The 15,635-nt window shown below is 25.2% G+C and overlaps 1 protein-coding gene across 3 annotated transcripts; it reads left to right on the top strand.

Annotated features, from left to right (window-relative positions):
- Positions 1–3,596: 3,596 nt before the first annotated feature.
- On the top strand, positions 3,597–14,886 carry LOC145831457 (RNA polymerase-associated protein LEO1-like). 3 transcript variants are annotated; one of them, XM_082938725.1, is made up of 10 exons: positions 3,597–3,725; positions 4,820–5,003; positions 5,326–5,415; positions 8,473–8,612; positions 9,102–9,302; positions 10,951–11,100; positions 11,704–11,862; positions 12,518–12,737; positions 13,162–13,269; positions 14,336–14,886. In XM_082938725.1, the coding sequence occupies exons 1-10, from the start codon at positions 3,621–3,623 to the stop codon at positions 14,479–14,481; spliced, it is 1,503 nt and encodes a 500-aa protein (XP_082794851.1). In that variant the 5' UTR covers positions 3,597–3,620; the 3' UTR covers positions 14,482–14,886. The 3 variants fall into 3 exon arrangements, with proteins under 3 accessions (XP_082794851.1, XP_082794849.1, XP_082794850.1); XM_082938723.1 differs by having other exon boundaries at positions 8,461–8,612; XM_082938724.1 differs by having other exon boundaries at positions 8,461–8,612; positions 13,165–13,269; positions 14,336–14,884.
- Positions 14,887–15,635: the final 749 nt, after the last annotated feature.

Raw genomic sequence — 15,635 nt, 5'->3', positions numbered from 1 at the left:
AAGTAAACTCTTCAGTTTTTGGCTCAAAAATTTTTCAAACTCAGGATATTTTTCACTCAGACAAGCTTTTTTTATCTCATGAGTTACAACCCTTATATAGACCTTATGTAGTTTTTTTTTCAGTTAAGAATGTAGGTGTGAGTAATTGACATATGTATATTTAGACAAGTAATTTGTTTTAAAGTTAAAATAATGATGAGTGTTTTGTGTTTCAAAAGAGAAACTAATCTAGTATTTTAAAAGCAAATCATTTTACTAAAACCTTTCGATCATAAGAAAAATTCTTACTTTAGACGATTATTATATCTGATTAAACTCCAACTGTTACACAACAGTAAATTAATACCTACTGATACTATCTCTCCAACAGTTATGTTGTGTATGTGTCGAGAGCTGACCACTAAGTACCGTTTTTGAAACGTTTAACTTAAAAAGTTTTTTAAGTTGTTAGTTCATTAGGATCCCTACGCTGCAGACGACGCTTATGAATGTTATTTTTTTGATTTTAATGTTAATTTAGAGTTATCTATTTTTATATATTGTTTATTGAACGATAAAAAAAGCACCCAATAAGTTTGGTCTAAGGACCTGGTGTACAAAGGAACCTTTCGGTTATCGATTCGTACACCACATATATAGACGAGCTGATTGAGCAAAATAATGTTTATCAATTAAAAATAAACTTTTAATGTTTTCTCTACTTCGCTAAAAACTTATAAACTTTAATTGTTTTATTAGCAACTAGAGTTATAATAAATTCTAGTTTTAACAATGTTCAATTATGTCTATACTCTATATAATTAATAAAAGTCAGGAAAACAATTTAATCGACCTAAAACTGTGAAATAAACTTTTCTAATGATAAAATTCTATAAAAAGCTGATGTCAGGCTTTAAAGTTAATTAACTATTTTATGAAGATATTTGTTAATAAATTTGAAACACTGTAGTAAACTGTATAAATTTTATGACATAATCATTTTTTTTTTTGCATTAAGCAGTGGGTATTTTGTCAATATGTAAGAAACAAAGCAAATAAAAACTTCCTTGTTAATATTCAAAAAAAACATGATAAACTGCAAGTTTTTTTAACGAAATATCCTGTTTAAATAAGCTAAATTCTGATATTTAAAAGTTTTTTAAAGTTACTAACTGATTAAATTTTTTTTTTGAGTTCTGACTCTCGTTTTAAAGCGTTTTTCGTTTTTTACTTTTTCTTGTTACTAAGGATAATTTTAATTGACAAAGAAAAAGAGATATCGTAAAACGAAAACTAATAATAATAAAAAATCTAAACATTAATCTAAAAACTGTAAAACCAAATTTTTTTGAGAAAACCTCCAAATGAATAAGTAACGTTGATATACACATTAAAAAACAAAAAAGATTTAATTATTCCCGGTCCCGAACAAGACATTAAAAGGTATCCTGTACGACTTGATTACCGAAAGGTTTTTTCGTACACTAGGTCCTAGGACCAAATATTTTGAGCGTTTTTTTTGTCGTTCAATAAACAGTATATTCATATCCCTTTATCTTTTGATTCTTGTAACCCTGTTGTAAAAATTTAGCACAAAAATTTTCTCATTAATTAACTAAAAACAAAAAAACAAATAAATCATTTGAAAAGTTTAAGTTTTTTGAACTATACTTTTCTTTAGCGCTTATTAGCTAAAGGTTGGTTTTTTATAAGGTTTAAAATATAGTTGCGTTACGTTGCAATGACATATATGTAAAACGTTTGAATAAAAACAAAGGTATCATTGTTGGATTAGAGCAAAACTTATATTTAAAGTTGCGTTTTAATTATAGTAACAAGTAGGCTGTAGAGTATAATACTTAATAAAATGTAATAAAAGCACCACATATGATTAAAAAGAAAAACCAATAAATAAAAACATATGACTTGTCTAACGTCGTTGCTTACAAGTTATCAGCATATAAGTTTAATATAGATGTAAAAGTTAATAAGTGTTTAAAGCTCTAAATTAAGTTTAAAATCATGTAAATTTCTGCATAACTTAGGCTATATTATTCTGAAGATTATTATGAAAGTGTAACTGCTTAATTTAAGGTTTTCACTTAATTAAAAAATAACGTTCTCAGCTTCTTTGTTACTTGCTGTTTTCGTCTAACATGAAATTGTTGACATGTACATTTTACGTATACGACTCATTTGATAATGACTTTAGTGACAACAGAACACCTTGGTGTTGCTGAACAAGGTGTTGCTTTACTTTTGAAGATGTGTAACATTATTTTTTTATGACATTGACTGGATAGTTGGTCTCTACAAATAAAACACTATCAAAGCAATACTAAAACTTAACTTTAATGAAAAACTGGTCTAGAAATTTCCTTTAGTTTTTTTACTGATATTTCAAATTAATCAAAACTAAACTAGGCATGGATGTGGAATATTTTTGTTATAATCATCTTAGTCTGCATAGGTACCTGAAAATTTACAACTAATAAGTTTTGGCATCTTTTACTAATTTATTTTAGGATAATAGTAAACTTAAAAAGTTCGAATAAATAAAAATACAAGCAAGAAATGCATTTTACTGTTATATGAAAGCTAAAGAAGTTTTATTTTTAGCAAGTTTTATTTTAGCCAAAGTTGCCAAAGTGCTTATTTTGCTATGCCGTGCCAACTAAAAACTAAATAAGCTTTTTCTGTTTTGAACTATAATGTAATGTTCGAGAAGTTTTTTCAAGTTAATGTAAGACTTTTAAATTGACAAATGGCATATCTGGTCTGATCTGAGCTATTTTTATTGTCTACCTTCCCTATTGGATTTATCCATAATTGTATTAAGACTTATGTAATAGTCTAATATTTGGAATGGAATTTAGTATAAGATAAATAAAGACCTTTAATAATTCTTTTATTGTGATGTAACTTAGATAAAAAACTATTCTGATTAATGTCTTTTTTTTTGTTGGTATGTAATTTAAAAAAGATAAAACTTAAGAAAACTTAATATTTCTTAAATGTGCACAAATTTCTTTACAAAGAGCTATATAAACTCTCAAAATATTTTAAGTTATTATCTTTCAAAGCTTGTTTTTAAGAAAACTCATTAAAGATAGTTAATTAAATCTTTTTGTAATGTTTTCTTGTAAATATGAAGTGCTAGCTTTTAGTAAGTGCTATAAAATAAAGAACATTTATATGAAATAGTATCTTTGTTAAAATAAATGAAATGATGAAAAGATTATTTATCAGTTATAATAAATCAACTAAACTTTTTGTGACGTTTCAATTTATCAAGTAAACTGTTTCTTTCGTTTGCTGTAAATTTTATAGTTTATTTCGGGTGTTAATAGACATTATTTTTTTTGATTGTTGAATGTTATAGTATGTGAAATCAAGTGTACAGATTTGAAAATACCCCAGTATAATCTGGTTGTAAGAAAATTAACTAAAAATATGAAATAAATACAACAACTTAAATTTAAAATTATGCATGATGCTTTCATAGCAATTATATTTTGTTTTGCAAACATTCGATTAAATAAAAAAGCATTATTTTTCCATTAATTTAGTTCTCGTTTAAATAAAAAAATATATGTTTGTTTATTAAGTGAGTTTTTAGACACATTTTTAAGTAAGCAAATATGTCTGAAAACAGTAGTTATTCAAGTGATGAAGAATTAGGTGCTGCATTTAACGTAGGAGGAAGCGATCAGTCTTCTGATGAAGATAACCATGTCGAAAAGCAGGTTTGAATTTATACTTATTTAGGCAATAGAAGTAATTTAAACTTTTCTTATACAAAATATAGCATTGATTCTTACTTGAAAGCCCAAAGCAGGAGTTGGCAGCCTTTTATGCTTAACAGACCTGACTAACAAAAAAAAACAGCTACAGTATTTTTGAAAGACTTTATTTAAAACAAAGATGAAATATGTTTAAAAGCAAATGATTGTGTACTGATGGTGTAAGGGCCATCAGTCAATCAAATCAGGGTTACCTAAAAACCTGGAAACCTGGAAAAACCTTTATTTTGACAATTTAGGCTAAAAAACTTGAAAAAACCTGGAATATTTAAGAATTTTTAATGTTTAGTAGTTAAATCTTGATATGACAAGAAAAAAATGTATCATATGGATTAAAAAATTTTTCATCATCAAAAAATATTTTTTATTAAGTATTAGCTTTACAGTATCTTTTCAATATTTTTATACTTTTTAACACAGTTTCCTACCTTAAACTTAACTTAAAACTAATAATTGACCCAAAAGTATGTACTTTCACAAACCTGGAGGAAATTTTGAAAACCTGGAGAAAGTTTGCAAAAATTATTTAGCAACCTTGTCAAATAATTGCAATCAAATAATTGTGGACCAGTTGACAGCATTAAAAAATCTCTTATATTTATTTTTTTTAGAAATATATTTCACTTTTATTACAACAATTTTTTAACCTAAAAATTTTAATGTAACTAAAAGCTTTTTTAACTTCTAACCTACACTTATCATCAAATTAATGATTTTTTTTTTTAGTTTGTGAGTTTTATTTGTTATTGCCAGGGTTGCCACACTTTTTTATTTCTGAGTAAGCTGATGTATTTTCTGTTTTTTTTACTTTAAATATCTTGCAACCTTAAATTCATAGTTAAAAAAGCTTTTAGTTTCATTAAAATTTTTAGATTAAAAAATTGTTGTAATAAAAGTGAAATATATTTCTAAAAAAAATTAAATTTATTTTCAGAATAATTTTAGAGATGTATGTATGCATTAAAACTTAAAAAGAAAGTGTATTTTATAACCAGATAGTTTTGTTTTCTATAGATAATTATAGCAACTGTTTTTAGGATACAGAGAGAGAGCAACAAAATTACCATGTCAGTGGTATGACATCAAGTTCTGAAGATGAGGATTTTGAAAAAAATAATGATGATCCCAAAAATATCTCAAATAGTAGTGAAAATGAACAGGATAATACAGAGAATGCTAATGCTTCTCCAAATTTGCAATCTACCAATGATTCAGAATCAGGTTAATTAAATGTTTAAAACACTTTATAAAGTTTTTAATGTTTGCAACATGTTTAGGTATAGAATAAATTAGTGCTTGAAAAGTACTGTTACTTTATTTTTTTAAGTTAAAAACTGTATAAGTTATACTCGGTTTTTATTTTTGTTTTTTCAATATTACAAAAAGTACGGCTGTATTCAAAGTTTTTTAGAGCTAAAATTTTCCAAGCTAACTTTTGAACATAAGTTTTTGTATTTAAACTCCCAAACAGGGATGAAGGAGTAGTTTAAAATTTTTAAGTACATATATTATACACCTATAGTAACAAAAATATTAAAATCAGAAAATGGTGAAAAACCAAAAGAAGTTAAAGATAATTTATTTGGAGACATGAGTGATATGTCAACTGATGATGAAGATGAAAATCCAAAAGGTAATGAAAAATTTGAGAATATTTATTTAATTTAATATATTTTCTTTGCCTGACATTATAAATTTAAATTAATTTAACAATTAATAAAAAATACATTTTTTAAGTGTATGTAAACTGAATCTAATTAATAAGAATAATTTTTTCTCCTTAAACACTTGTTTTTTTTTGAATTTTAAATTTTGATAATACTAATACAAGTTTGAGAAAACAGTAGTAAAAATCTAACTAATTTATGAATAAACAAATATTTTAACTTCAAAACTTCCAAAAATAAATAATATACAGTAGAAAAATTAAAATTTTACGTAACTTAAACCCAAGCAAAAAAGTGTACCCTACAAGAAATTAAAGTGATCTTTACAATTTTAAGACTAATTTTAATTTCTACTAGATTTTAGGCAGTTTTTTTGCCATAAATTTAATTTCCACTGAAATTGGATACAAAAAGAAAACTTTCAAAAATCTGGAAAAAATACTGTTGGCAACCATTAGAAAAAAAAAGAACTTTCTATTTCTTACAAAGTTTCTTCAATGTCTTTGAGCTAAAATTTTAATCAAAAAAATCTTTTTGTCAAACAATATTAATTGTTAAAAATTTAAATTACTATTTCCAAGTTTCTTAAGTTACTCAACGTAAATATTTTTCAATTTTTTTAACACATTGCATGGTTTTCAAAAAATGATAGGTTTGCCTTACACTTAGGATACTCAGTATAACTCTTTCTAATTTAAAATAATAAACATTAGGCCAACTCCAGCTAGTTTAAACTTTAAGAAAAGCTCAGGTTCACTCAGGCTATTTTGATTTTTTTGCAAAACTCTTGACTAGTTTAAATTTTTTTTTCTAAATCTAGGCTAGTTTTTATGACTCTTTTTTCATCTCAATTTGTGTTGCATTCTTGTTGTTATTCTTGTATTTTTAAATATAAGCTTGATTAAAAGTATCTTTTAGTCATTTTTTAATACATTTTTTTATAATATTCTCCAACTCAAGCTAGTTTTTTTCATTCAGGATTAACATTTTTTCCTTAAATTTTGATAATCCTGAAAAAAAAATAAAGGAGTTTTTTGACTCTGCTTCAGTAAAATACAATATGTAATAAGCAAGAACTATGTTATTGCACAAAGTGTATCATAACATAGTACTTTGTGAATAACATTCAATTTAAAAAAACAATCATGATTTACTTGGTTTAGTAGGGAATGTCTGAATAGTATATTGACACCAATTAAAAAAGGCGATCAGATATAGACTCAAATAAATTCCAAAGTTTTTCTTCTAATGACTCAACATATCAACTATATAAGTCCTATCTTTTGTAGCAGTAAATCCAAAATCTTATTGTATCACTGCTGCTAAAAATGTGCTAGAAGTTAACTCCTTGGTGGTGCAGAAATATTTGGTTCAAGCAGGTAGAATTTTTGAAAACTTTCCGCAATTCTCTCTTTTGATGGGCTTTATTTTATTGCTGTTTTAATTATTGCTTTAAGATCAGGGTTTTTTTTGCATAGACACACAGTGTACTAGAATCAGATTTAAACTAAAAAAAGACATAATTGCCAATATTTTAAAGTATTTTCAAACTTGAGATTTCAAGGGAATAGTAAAACAACATACTATTAATAGTAAACATTATACATACTTAGACAAGCTACTTGTTACTTTTTACCGCTTGTTTAAATTCAAAGTAACTTATGTGATATATAAGCAATCAAAATTAGAGTGTTCAATGGGTTCTTTATGGGAGGATCAAACTAAAAGGGCTATTTAACTAAAGATCTATCTATCCTTCATTTTTGCTGCAGTTGTTAAAGTTTTTTCAAAGTAATCTTTAATAAATTCTAAAAAAACTTGTTGGGATCAGGTTTTTTCAATTATTGTAAAATAAACAAAAAAAATTTTTTTTTTTTGCTCATAAATTTTTTTGTAGATTTTTTTTTCAAAAACCTGCTTACTACAAGTTGTTTGTAATATTAAAGAGTACATTTTCTGAAAGTTTGAATTAATTTGCCTTAAAAATTACGGAGGAGATAGATTTTTAAGTAAGTTTTGTTTTTAAATTCTAAGAAAATGGCCTTGAAAATGTTTGATTCCTGCTGGTTGTATTGGATTTTTTTACAAAACTGGTTATGTCTAAAAAATTAATTGATTTTTTTTGTTCTATCAAAAGTATCTTATAGTAAATACTCTGAGATTTAAAGTAAGAGTCAATGTTAAAGTTAGTAAAAAAAAATATCTGAATCCCTATGCCCTTAAGTAACATTAGTTCAACATGTTTTAGCTATATGGTAGAAAAGTTTCTATAATTCTTTTTTTTTTTTCAATAAATAAAAGTAAATAAAGTGCTGCTTGTTTGGTAGTTAAGTTGTTCATGACAATTAACTTTTAACAATACTGATTTTTAATTGTATAATAAGAGAATTTTTAGTTATAGTCATCAATATTGCAAACTTATTTAAATTTTTTTTTTAAAATAACCTTTTAAATTTGTTTCTTTTTGTTTTATAAGTGAAAAAATATTTTTAAAGATTATTTTAATTTACTAATATTTTACAATAAGTTGCAAATCAAAAATATTTTAAATTTAATTTAGATGTATTTTGTTTTTAAAACTGAAACTAACTTTAAAAACTTACAATTTTTTTTGTTGTCAGTAGCATCTATCAAATTATGTTAAATTGCTCAAAGTTTATTAACTTTAGTTGTAGAATTTTATTTCAATAAGCGCTGTGATACTGGTCCTAATTTGCATAAAGAAATGTGACAATTGTTAATTAGAAAATCACTACTTACATTTTTTTAATATATATGTTCATATATTTTGGTACTAATAAATTAGCTTTTGTTTTATTTTTTCAAAAAATCTGATTTCAGCAGCAAGTTTTTTATATGACTTATATTTGTTATATACTACTTAACTTTAATTTTATATTATATTATATTATTGCAAATTAGTCTGCAATGTGCTTCTTTTTTCTACATATTTGAATGAAGTAGAACTATGTTTAATTTTCTTTCTGTAACGTAAACTAGCTTACTTATAGGTAAAGTTAAAGGTATTGTGTCATCATCTGAGGAGGAAGACGAAGGTAGAAAATCAGGCGATGATGAAAATGAAGGTGCTAACATGATGAACATGTTAAGAAAACAGCAGTATTCAGGATCTGACTCCAGCGACAATGAAAAGCAACCTGAAGTTAGTTAAAATTAATACAAGTTTCTAAAGTATTACGTAATTTGTAGAACTTTATTACTAAATTTAATTCAGCATCATTTTTACACTACTGGAAATAATCTGTGCCATTAATGTTTTATTTTGTGTATGATAAAAATCAACACCTTTTAAACTAAACTTATAGTTATAAAATGCAGACAAATTCTTTAAAAATTGTTTTTCAGTGTTTATTTTCAGCTTAAAATACAAAAATTATTTAGGTCAATGTTTTTTTTTCTTATTTTTCGAAATCAAGGCTTTATATATATTTTATTTTAAACTGCTAAGCTTTGTTGCTACTTATAGCAAAAATTACCTCAAACCTTTATTATTAACATTAGTAATTACATAACTTTTTGATGAAGTTACATTTGTCACAAAGTTTCCAATAATTTGGAATGTATTTGGTGGAATAGCTATGTAAAACATTATATTATTAGTTTAACTTTTGTAAAATATATTTTTTAATAGGCGCCTGAACCTGAAGCAACTCGTGTTGAAGTTGAAATCCCGAAAATTACAACGGACCTAGGTAAGAAAATACATTTCGTCAGATTTCCCAATTTTCTCTCAGTAGAATCAAGGCCGTTTGACGCGGCGACATACGAAGATGAACTGGAAGATGACGACACTTTGCTCGACGAAGAAGGAAGAAATCGTCTGAAACTGAAAGTTTGTTTTAGTATTACAACTATTACACAAGTAAATACTTTGTTTATATATTTAGTTACTATGCTTAATTGGGTCTTAGAATACTGTTTTAGTTGTAGTTTGATATTTTATCAAGACATTTTATGTGTGTTTAAATTTAAAACAAATAAAGTTAAACAACATTATATATTTTTTGACAATTATTAGTTTATTTGGACTAAATATTTGTTCTAATTAATCTATAAAGTGATTTTATTAGTGTTGCCATAAAAAAAGCTACATATACAAGTGGACTTTAAATTAAATACCAAAAAAGTTTTGCATATTTTAAATAATAAAAGTACTTTTTAAGTTAAAAAAAGTTTAAAATGTTCAAATTAGAGTTAAGAAAAGAAAATTATTTTTTTGGTTTTTCATACCTTATTTCATTACATGGTAAAAATTATCAAAATTAAGTTTTAAATCATAATTATGTTTTGGATCATTAAAGTTTCACATTTAAAGTATATACTAGTAACGACTAAATTTAAAAAAAAAGTTATAAGAAATATTCAGTTATTCATATCAGATTCACTACTACTAAGTTATCCTGATAAAAGCGAGTCAGTAATATTGTATCGTATTATTATTAAAGCTAAGAAAAAAAAAGTTTAAAAACCTAATTTTCTTATTTTTTTAAGTTTTGTAAACGCCGTTTTAATTTTAAATGGTATTGTCGGAAAAAATATGTACAGGTTGTTTGAATTTGAAGTATCACAATTTAAATTGAGTTTAATTCTGGTTAAACTAGTTTTGACTTATGTAGGTGCTGACTAAGTTCAATTTAATAGATGTATAAAGAAAATGACCTGAAAAATAACTATACTTTGCAGCTAAAACTAGATTGATCTTCCTTCTATAACTTAGTTCTTAGTCTAAGAAGAAAATATCTTATACCAAATAAATACAAAAGTTGAACTGTTTAAACGGTTAAATGCTGTTGCACAAGCAATAATAAAGGCCAAACTTTGAGGTACTTATTAACGAGAATCAGGGAACATGTTCCTAAATGTGTTTTGAATCAAATTAAAAACCAACTAAGTCCGATATTATTGCAACTAAGAATGCTATGAAACGATCATTAATAGTAAAGGATTAGATTTTAAAAAAATCTGCAGGGAGTTATAGTGATTCAGATTTAATTAAATTAAAAAAAAAACTAATGTGTTTGATCTAGTTGAAATTAAGGCTATATGAATATATTTTAAAGCAAATTTTATGCAAACAAAAGAGTTCAAATTTACAGTTTCTATATACAATTAAGCCATTTTAGTTGTATTTTGACGTTTAAGTGTCATATTCTGAATTGCCATATTTTGAGTTGTCGCCAGTTGATTTGTCCTAGTTTGGGATGTCAGAATTTTAATTTTCCGAACTTTTAATGTCATGTAATAACTTCAAATAAAAAAATAGTTAATGTTTTCTTGTTATATAATTAATTGTAATAAGATTATAAAGAGCAAATCAGTTATATATTTTTTTTGCGTTTTTAGCTCAAATATAGTGTCTTTTAGATTTTAAGTATCATTAAAAAAGAGTAAATTTTAAGTATACTTAGGAACTAACAAAATTCTTAATATAAAATAAATGTTTGTAGTTTTGATTTTAGCATAAATTTTTTTATAAACAGGTAGAAAATACAATAAGATGGAAGAAGTACAAAGATGAAAATGGAATGGATATTGAAGAATCGAATGCAAGGATGGTCAGATGGTCGGACGGTTCCATGTCTCTTCATCTTGGGAGTGAAATTTTCGACGTTCATCAAATGGCACTCATGGTTGTTATTTTTTTTTAATTATCATATAAGTTTTTATGTCCATCAACAATAAAATCTACATTTAACAACCTTTATCATAATGTTTATACTAAGAACAATTAAATTTCTTATATTTTGTTGTAGTAAATAAAAATAAAAAACATCTTATTGTTTAAAAGATTAAATAAAATATTTATCTTATCTAATTATTATTATTATATATTTACTATACACTGTACAAATACTCTTTAGAAACATGTATAGATTTTGTAAAGTTGTAACTAAATATTTTATTCTAATGTTTAACTTTACAGAATATGTATTTATATTAATTACATTAAAAGGTGTTTTGCATCCAGAATTAACTCGATACATTTACAAACTTTCTACAACTTTTTTACACATATTTTATTCACTAAAGGATTTTATCTTTTTAAGATAAATATAACTTTATATTTTTGAAAATAGTCTAAAATAATTTTCGTTTATTTATATTTTTTTTAGTAGGAGGTGTGGTGTTATGATCACAAAGCTTTACATTAAGGAGTCTTTAATTTATATGTTTAATTTTTTTTTGCTAAATCCTGTTATTTTTGATGGAAACTGAAATCTAATTGTTTGCAGAATGACCACAACCATCTGTTTATCAGACAAGGTACCGGTTTACAAGGGCAAGCGGTTTTCAAGTCTAAGTTGACCTTCCGCCCGCACAGCACCAAATCGAACACCCATAGAAAGATGACAAATCGACTTGCTATGAGACATTCTCAGAGTCAACAGAAGGTTTACAAGCATAACTGTAACCTGTGATATTAGAAATTTAGTTTTTCTAATTTTTTTTTTTAATTATTTTAAAAGTTATTAAATCTTAATGCTTTAATAAAGTGATATTTATTTTGAAAGTTTTTATGTATTTTATTTCTAATAAAGTCTTAAATATAAACATCTATGAATACTAATGAAACTTATGTCTTGATTATGAATTAGTGCTATTTAAAATAAAAATATTATTGATAATTCACTGTTAATTGTTTCTATTTAAGAACGTATTTAAGCATCAAAAATTAAAATTAATATAATAATTATAAAATAATTTTAAATGCAAATAAAGAGTTTATTATTTTAATATAAGCATGCGAGTTTTAATAAAAGATTCTAAGTATCTTAATACATATATAAGCACTAAGTATTTTAGTGCTGATATTACATATTGAGTATAGCTTTAATCTTTTCTACATTTTATTTACTGTTTCAATGGAGTGTTTATTTAAAAAAGAGTTTTCGATAAACTTTTGATTCTTTGTTTTACAATGATTTTTGTAGTTACGCTTACAGTTTAAAGCTTGTTAGTTATTAGCAAAAGTTTATAAAAATTATCAAGTTTTTTTTACTGCTTGGTTCGTATTACAAGTTGTGTTTCAACAGTTTTTAAATTCAGGTGCGAGTCCTGTCCATGCCCGGTCAAGACCCTGAGAGCAGGAAGGAGGAAATGCTGCGCAAAGAGGAGGAGGAGCTGAAGGCTCACGTGAGGAGGGAGGCGTTGAAGCGCAAGAACAAGGAGAAGGCTCACCAGCGCGGACTGATGAGCAACTACGTGGACGAGGAAGACAACGAGAACACTTTCAGCGTCAACGCCATCAAAAACAAAATTAAACCGGGTTTCGTAGAACATACGTTTAAATATAATTATTAGTATTTTGTCGTGTTTATCATATGTTTAAAGTTTTTTCTAATATTAAAAAAGATTTTTGTGTATGTGATTTTTTTTTAGTGTAAGTAAATTTTTGTTAGGTTATTAAGTTAGAGTTAGCTTTGACATTTTATATGTTTTATATTTTGATATCAGTAAATAAATAAAGAGCTTAATATTTAAAAAAATTACTGATTGCTTCTAAAAACAGTTGTTTTTTTTTTTCGATGACCTCTGCTTATTTAAGTTAGAAAACCTTTACAACGTTATATCTTATCTTAAAAATAAATAATCTACCATGTTCAAACTTTTTTTGTAGTTTTTTATTTGATTGTTGAAATGATCGCAATATAGTTTTTTATATCATGATAATCAAACTTGTCAACTGTTAGCAGGATACAACACGAAACCAGATTCTGATTCTTCTTCCGACGACGGTATGAACTCTCCAAGCGGTGGAGGAGTGACTTTGCAATCCACAGACGAGGACAGCGAAGATGGTTGGTAGAAAATTTTTTTAATTTATTTTGCTTGTATTAGAATTTCAGACTTTTCATAAGAATTGTATATTTTCATCTTCTAAAAAAGGGCAATAGAGTAATCTAGAAAATATTTAAACTTGAAAAAACTGAAGTTTTTATTAGAAAATGCATATAGTTTTATTAGAAAATAAAACTTAAAAGGATAAAAAAAGAATAATTCAATCTAAAACCTGAATTATTTTTTGCATTGCTAACAGTTTATAATAGATAAGTTAAATGTGCTAAATTATTAATCAAAACATAGCTGTTGTTTCAACAAGTTTGTGTAGCCCCAGAATATGTCATCATTTAGTTGAGCCGACTTGCGGAAGTTTTTAAAATCTATAAGTATTCAGAAAAAGTTATAAATAATATGGACAAGTTCAAATACATGTGTTTTTTCTTTTAGTTTTGATAGAACTTATGTTTTTTAATTTTTTTATTGCTAATGAAAAACGTGATTTTTTTGCTAATTAAAAACGTGTTTCCCTTTAAATAACTACATTATAGAATTAAATACCTAAATTTTACTACAAATAGTTTTAAAATTTACATGCAGATTTTCATATAGATAAAATGTTGTCGAAAAAAAAATTAATGATAATTAAATAAATAATTAAAGAAGTTTATTTTGGATTAGCTTCAGCTTGGTAAGGTGCTCAAAATTAAATAAATTTAGACATTAGAACATGGCTATGTATAAATTTTAAATACATTTGATTTTTGATGTGTCATAAAGTTTTTAGTAAGATGTTCCCTTATGAATAAATTTATGTTTAAAGGCCTTCAGAAGGTTAATAACACATTTGTTATTGTAAAATACATTGCACTTTAAATAATTAAATTTCTCAGTTAAGTCTATTTAAAAAACATTATTAATAAATCATTTATGTACGCAAACTTTCAATATATAATCAACTGAAAACTGCTGCTTTTTCGAAATAGCACAGTAAGGAAACAAATAAAAATGCATAAGCTACAAGAATAGAGCTTCTTATTGTTTAAAACTATACTTGTGCATCTCGTTCACAAAAAATTCAAACAGACGCGAAGAAGCGTCGCAGGTCCGACAACTTGGAACCGCACCGAAAGAAGAAGCTGATACTGAGCGATGACGAGAGCGATGATGACGTCATAGACGGAGGAAATTCCCGCCAACAATCTTCCGGAATGAGCGATTCGGACGAATAGAGATATTAATAGTTGAAAGTTTGATTTTTGCAAAGATAGTGGATTCTATTTGATTTGTTATAGAAAATTGTGTTAAGTTGATTGTTTATAACGTTTTTGTCTAGAGGATTGATCTTTAGAGTTAAATAATTTGAGTTATTGTACTTATATGAACTGATACTTGAAATTTTTGGAATCTTTAAAGTATTAGAAAGAATACTTAGTGTTTTGTTGATACACAAAAAAACATTTTTAATAAAATATTTGTTTTTGTTTTAAGAACATAAATTTTACTTCATTTTAATAAACTTACCATGTGTACGGAAACCTTTCAGGTTTTTAAATTTTTATTTAATGTTGTTAAGCATTTATACCTGTTGTTGAAAACTTAAGTATACAATTAAATGTAAAATGTATATTACTATATTTATACATATAATAAAAATTTACTACAGTTATTGAAAAATTATAAATTTAAATACATTTGATAAACAAATTTTATTTTCAAATTGTTTTGTAAAGTTTATTTTAACAAATTTTTATGAATTGAACCCATTTAATTTGAAATTTTACCTTTAAAAACCATTTATATTTGTAGTAGGAATATTTTTAAAATCTTTAAAAAGCTCCCAGTCAATGCATAAAAATTAAAGGAGTAAATTTTTGAGTTTATAGTCATGAAATTAAAGTAGCCCTTTACAAGCCATTAGCTCATAGTTAGAAAATTAATTTTTTTGATGTTATTTTAAAAACAGAAATCAACAAGCATATTTAATTTTCTTTGTTTCAGCTTCAATCTAATTTAAGTAACTTAATTTCTTTAAATGATGAAATTTTCACGTAAAAACTTTTTTAGAAATAATCTGTGTTATTTGAAAAATATTTAGAAAGCACAACTATGAAATTACCTATTAGTAATGCAACACTACTAGGTAGAAACAACTAATAATTTTAAAGCATTACAGTATAAAAAAGTAATACATAAGCATTAAAACAAAAAGTTAAGTTTAACTATTGTTGTCATTTACTTTACTACATTTTCTCTTCTAAAAAGATTTATGTAACCGTAAAATTTACTAAGACTCTATATATTTAGGATAAAGAGACTTATGGCTAAGTTAAAGTTAATGAAAGACCAAATAAAATTAGTAAACGAGTCAATTTTGAATCATAAT

This window comes from Thalia democratica, chromosome 3 (assembly GCF_965202585.1).
Source record: "Thalia democratica chromosome 3, ktThaDemo2.hap1.1, whole genome shotgun sequence".
Classification (NCBI taxonomy): domain Eukaryota; kingdom Metazoa; phylum Chordata; class Thaliacea; order Salpida; family Salpidae; genus Thalia; species Thalia democratica.
This window is presented reverse-complemented; position numbering and strand designations above follow the sequence as displayed.

What these genes read in the sequence shown, in the direction of transcription:
- LOC145831457 (XM_082938723.1), top strand. Translation starts at nt 3,621, where the DNA reads ATGTCTGAAAACAGTAGTTATTCAAGTGATGAAGAATTAGGTGCTGCA. An exon ending in ACAATGAAAAGCAACCTGAA is followed by an intron (nt 8,613 to 9,101) that starts GTTAGTTAAAAT and finishes ATTTTTTAATAG; the next exon opens with GCGCCTGAACCTGAAGCAAC. An exon ending in CAAAAACAAAATTAAACCGG is followed by an intron (nt 12,738 to 13,161) that starts GTTTCGTAGAAC and finishes GTCAACTGTTAG; the next exon opens with CAGGATACAACACGAAACCA.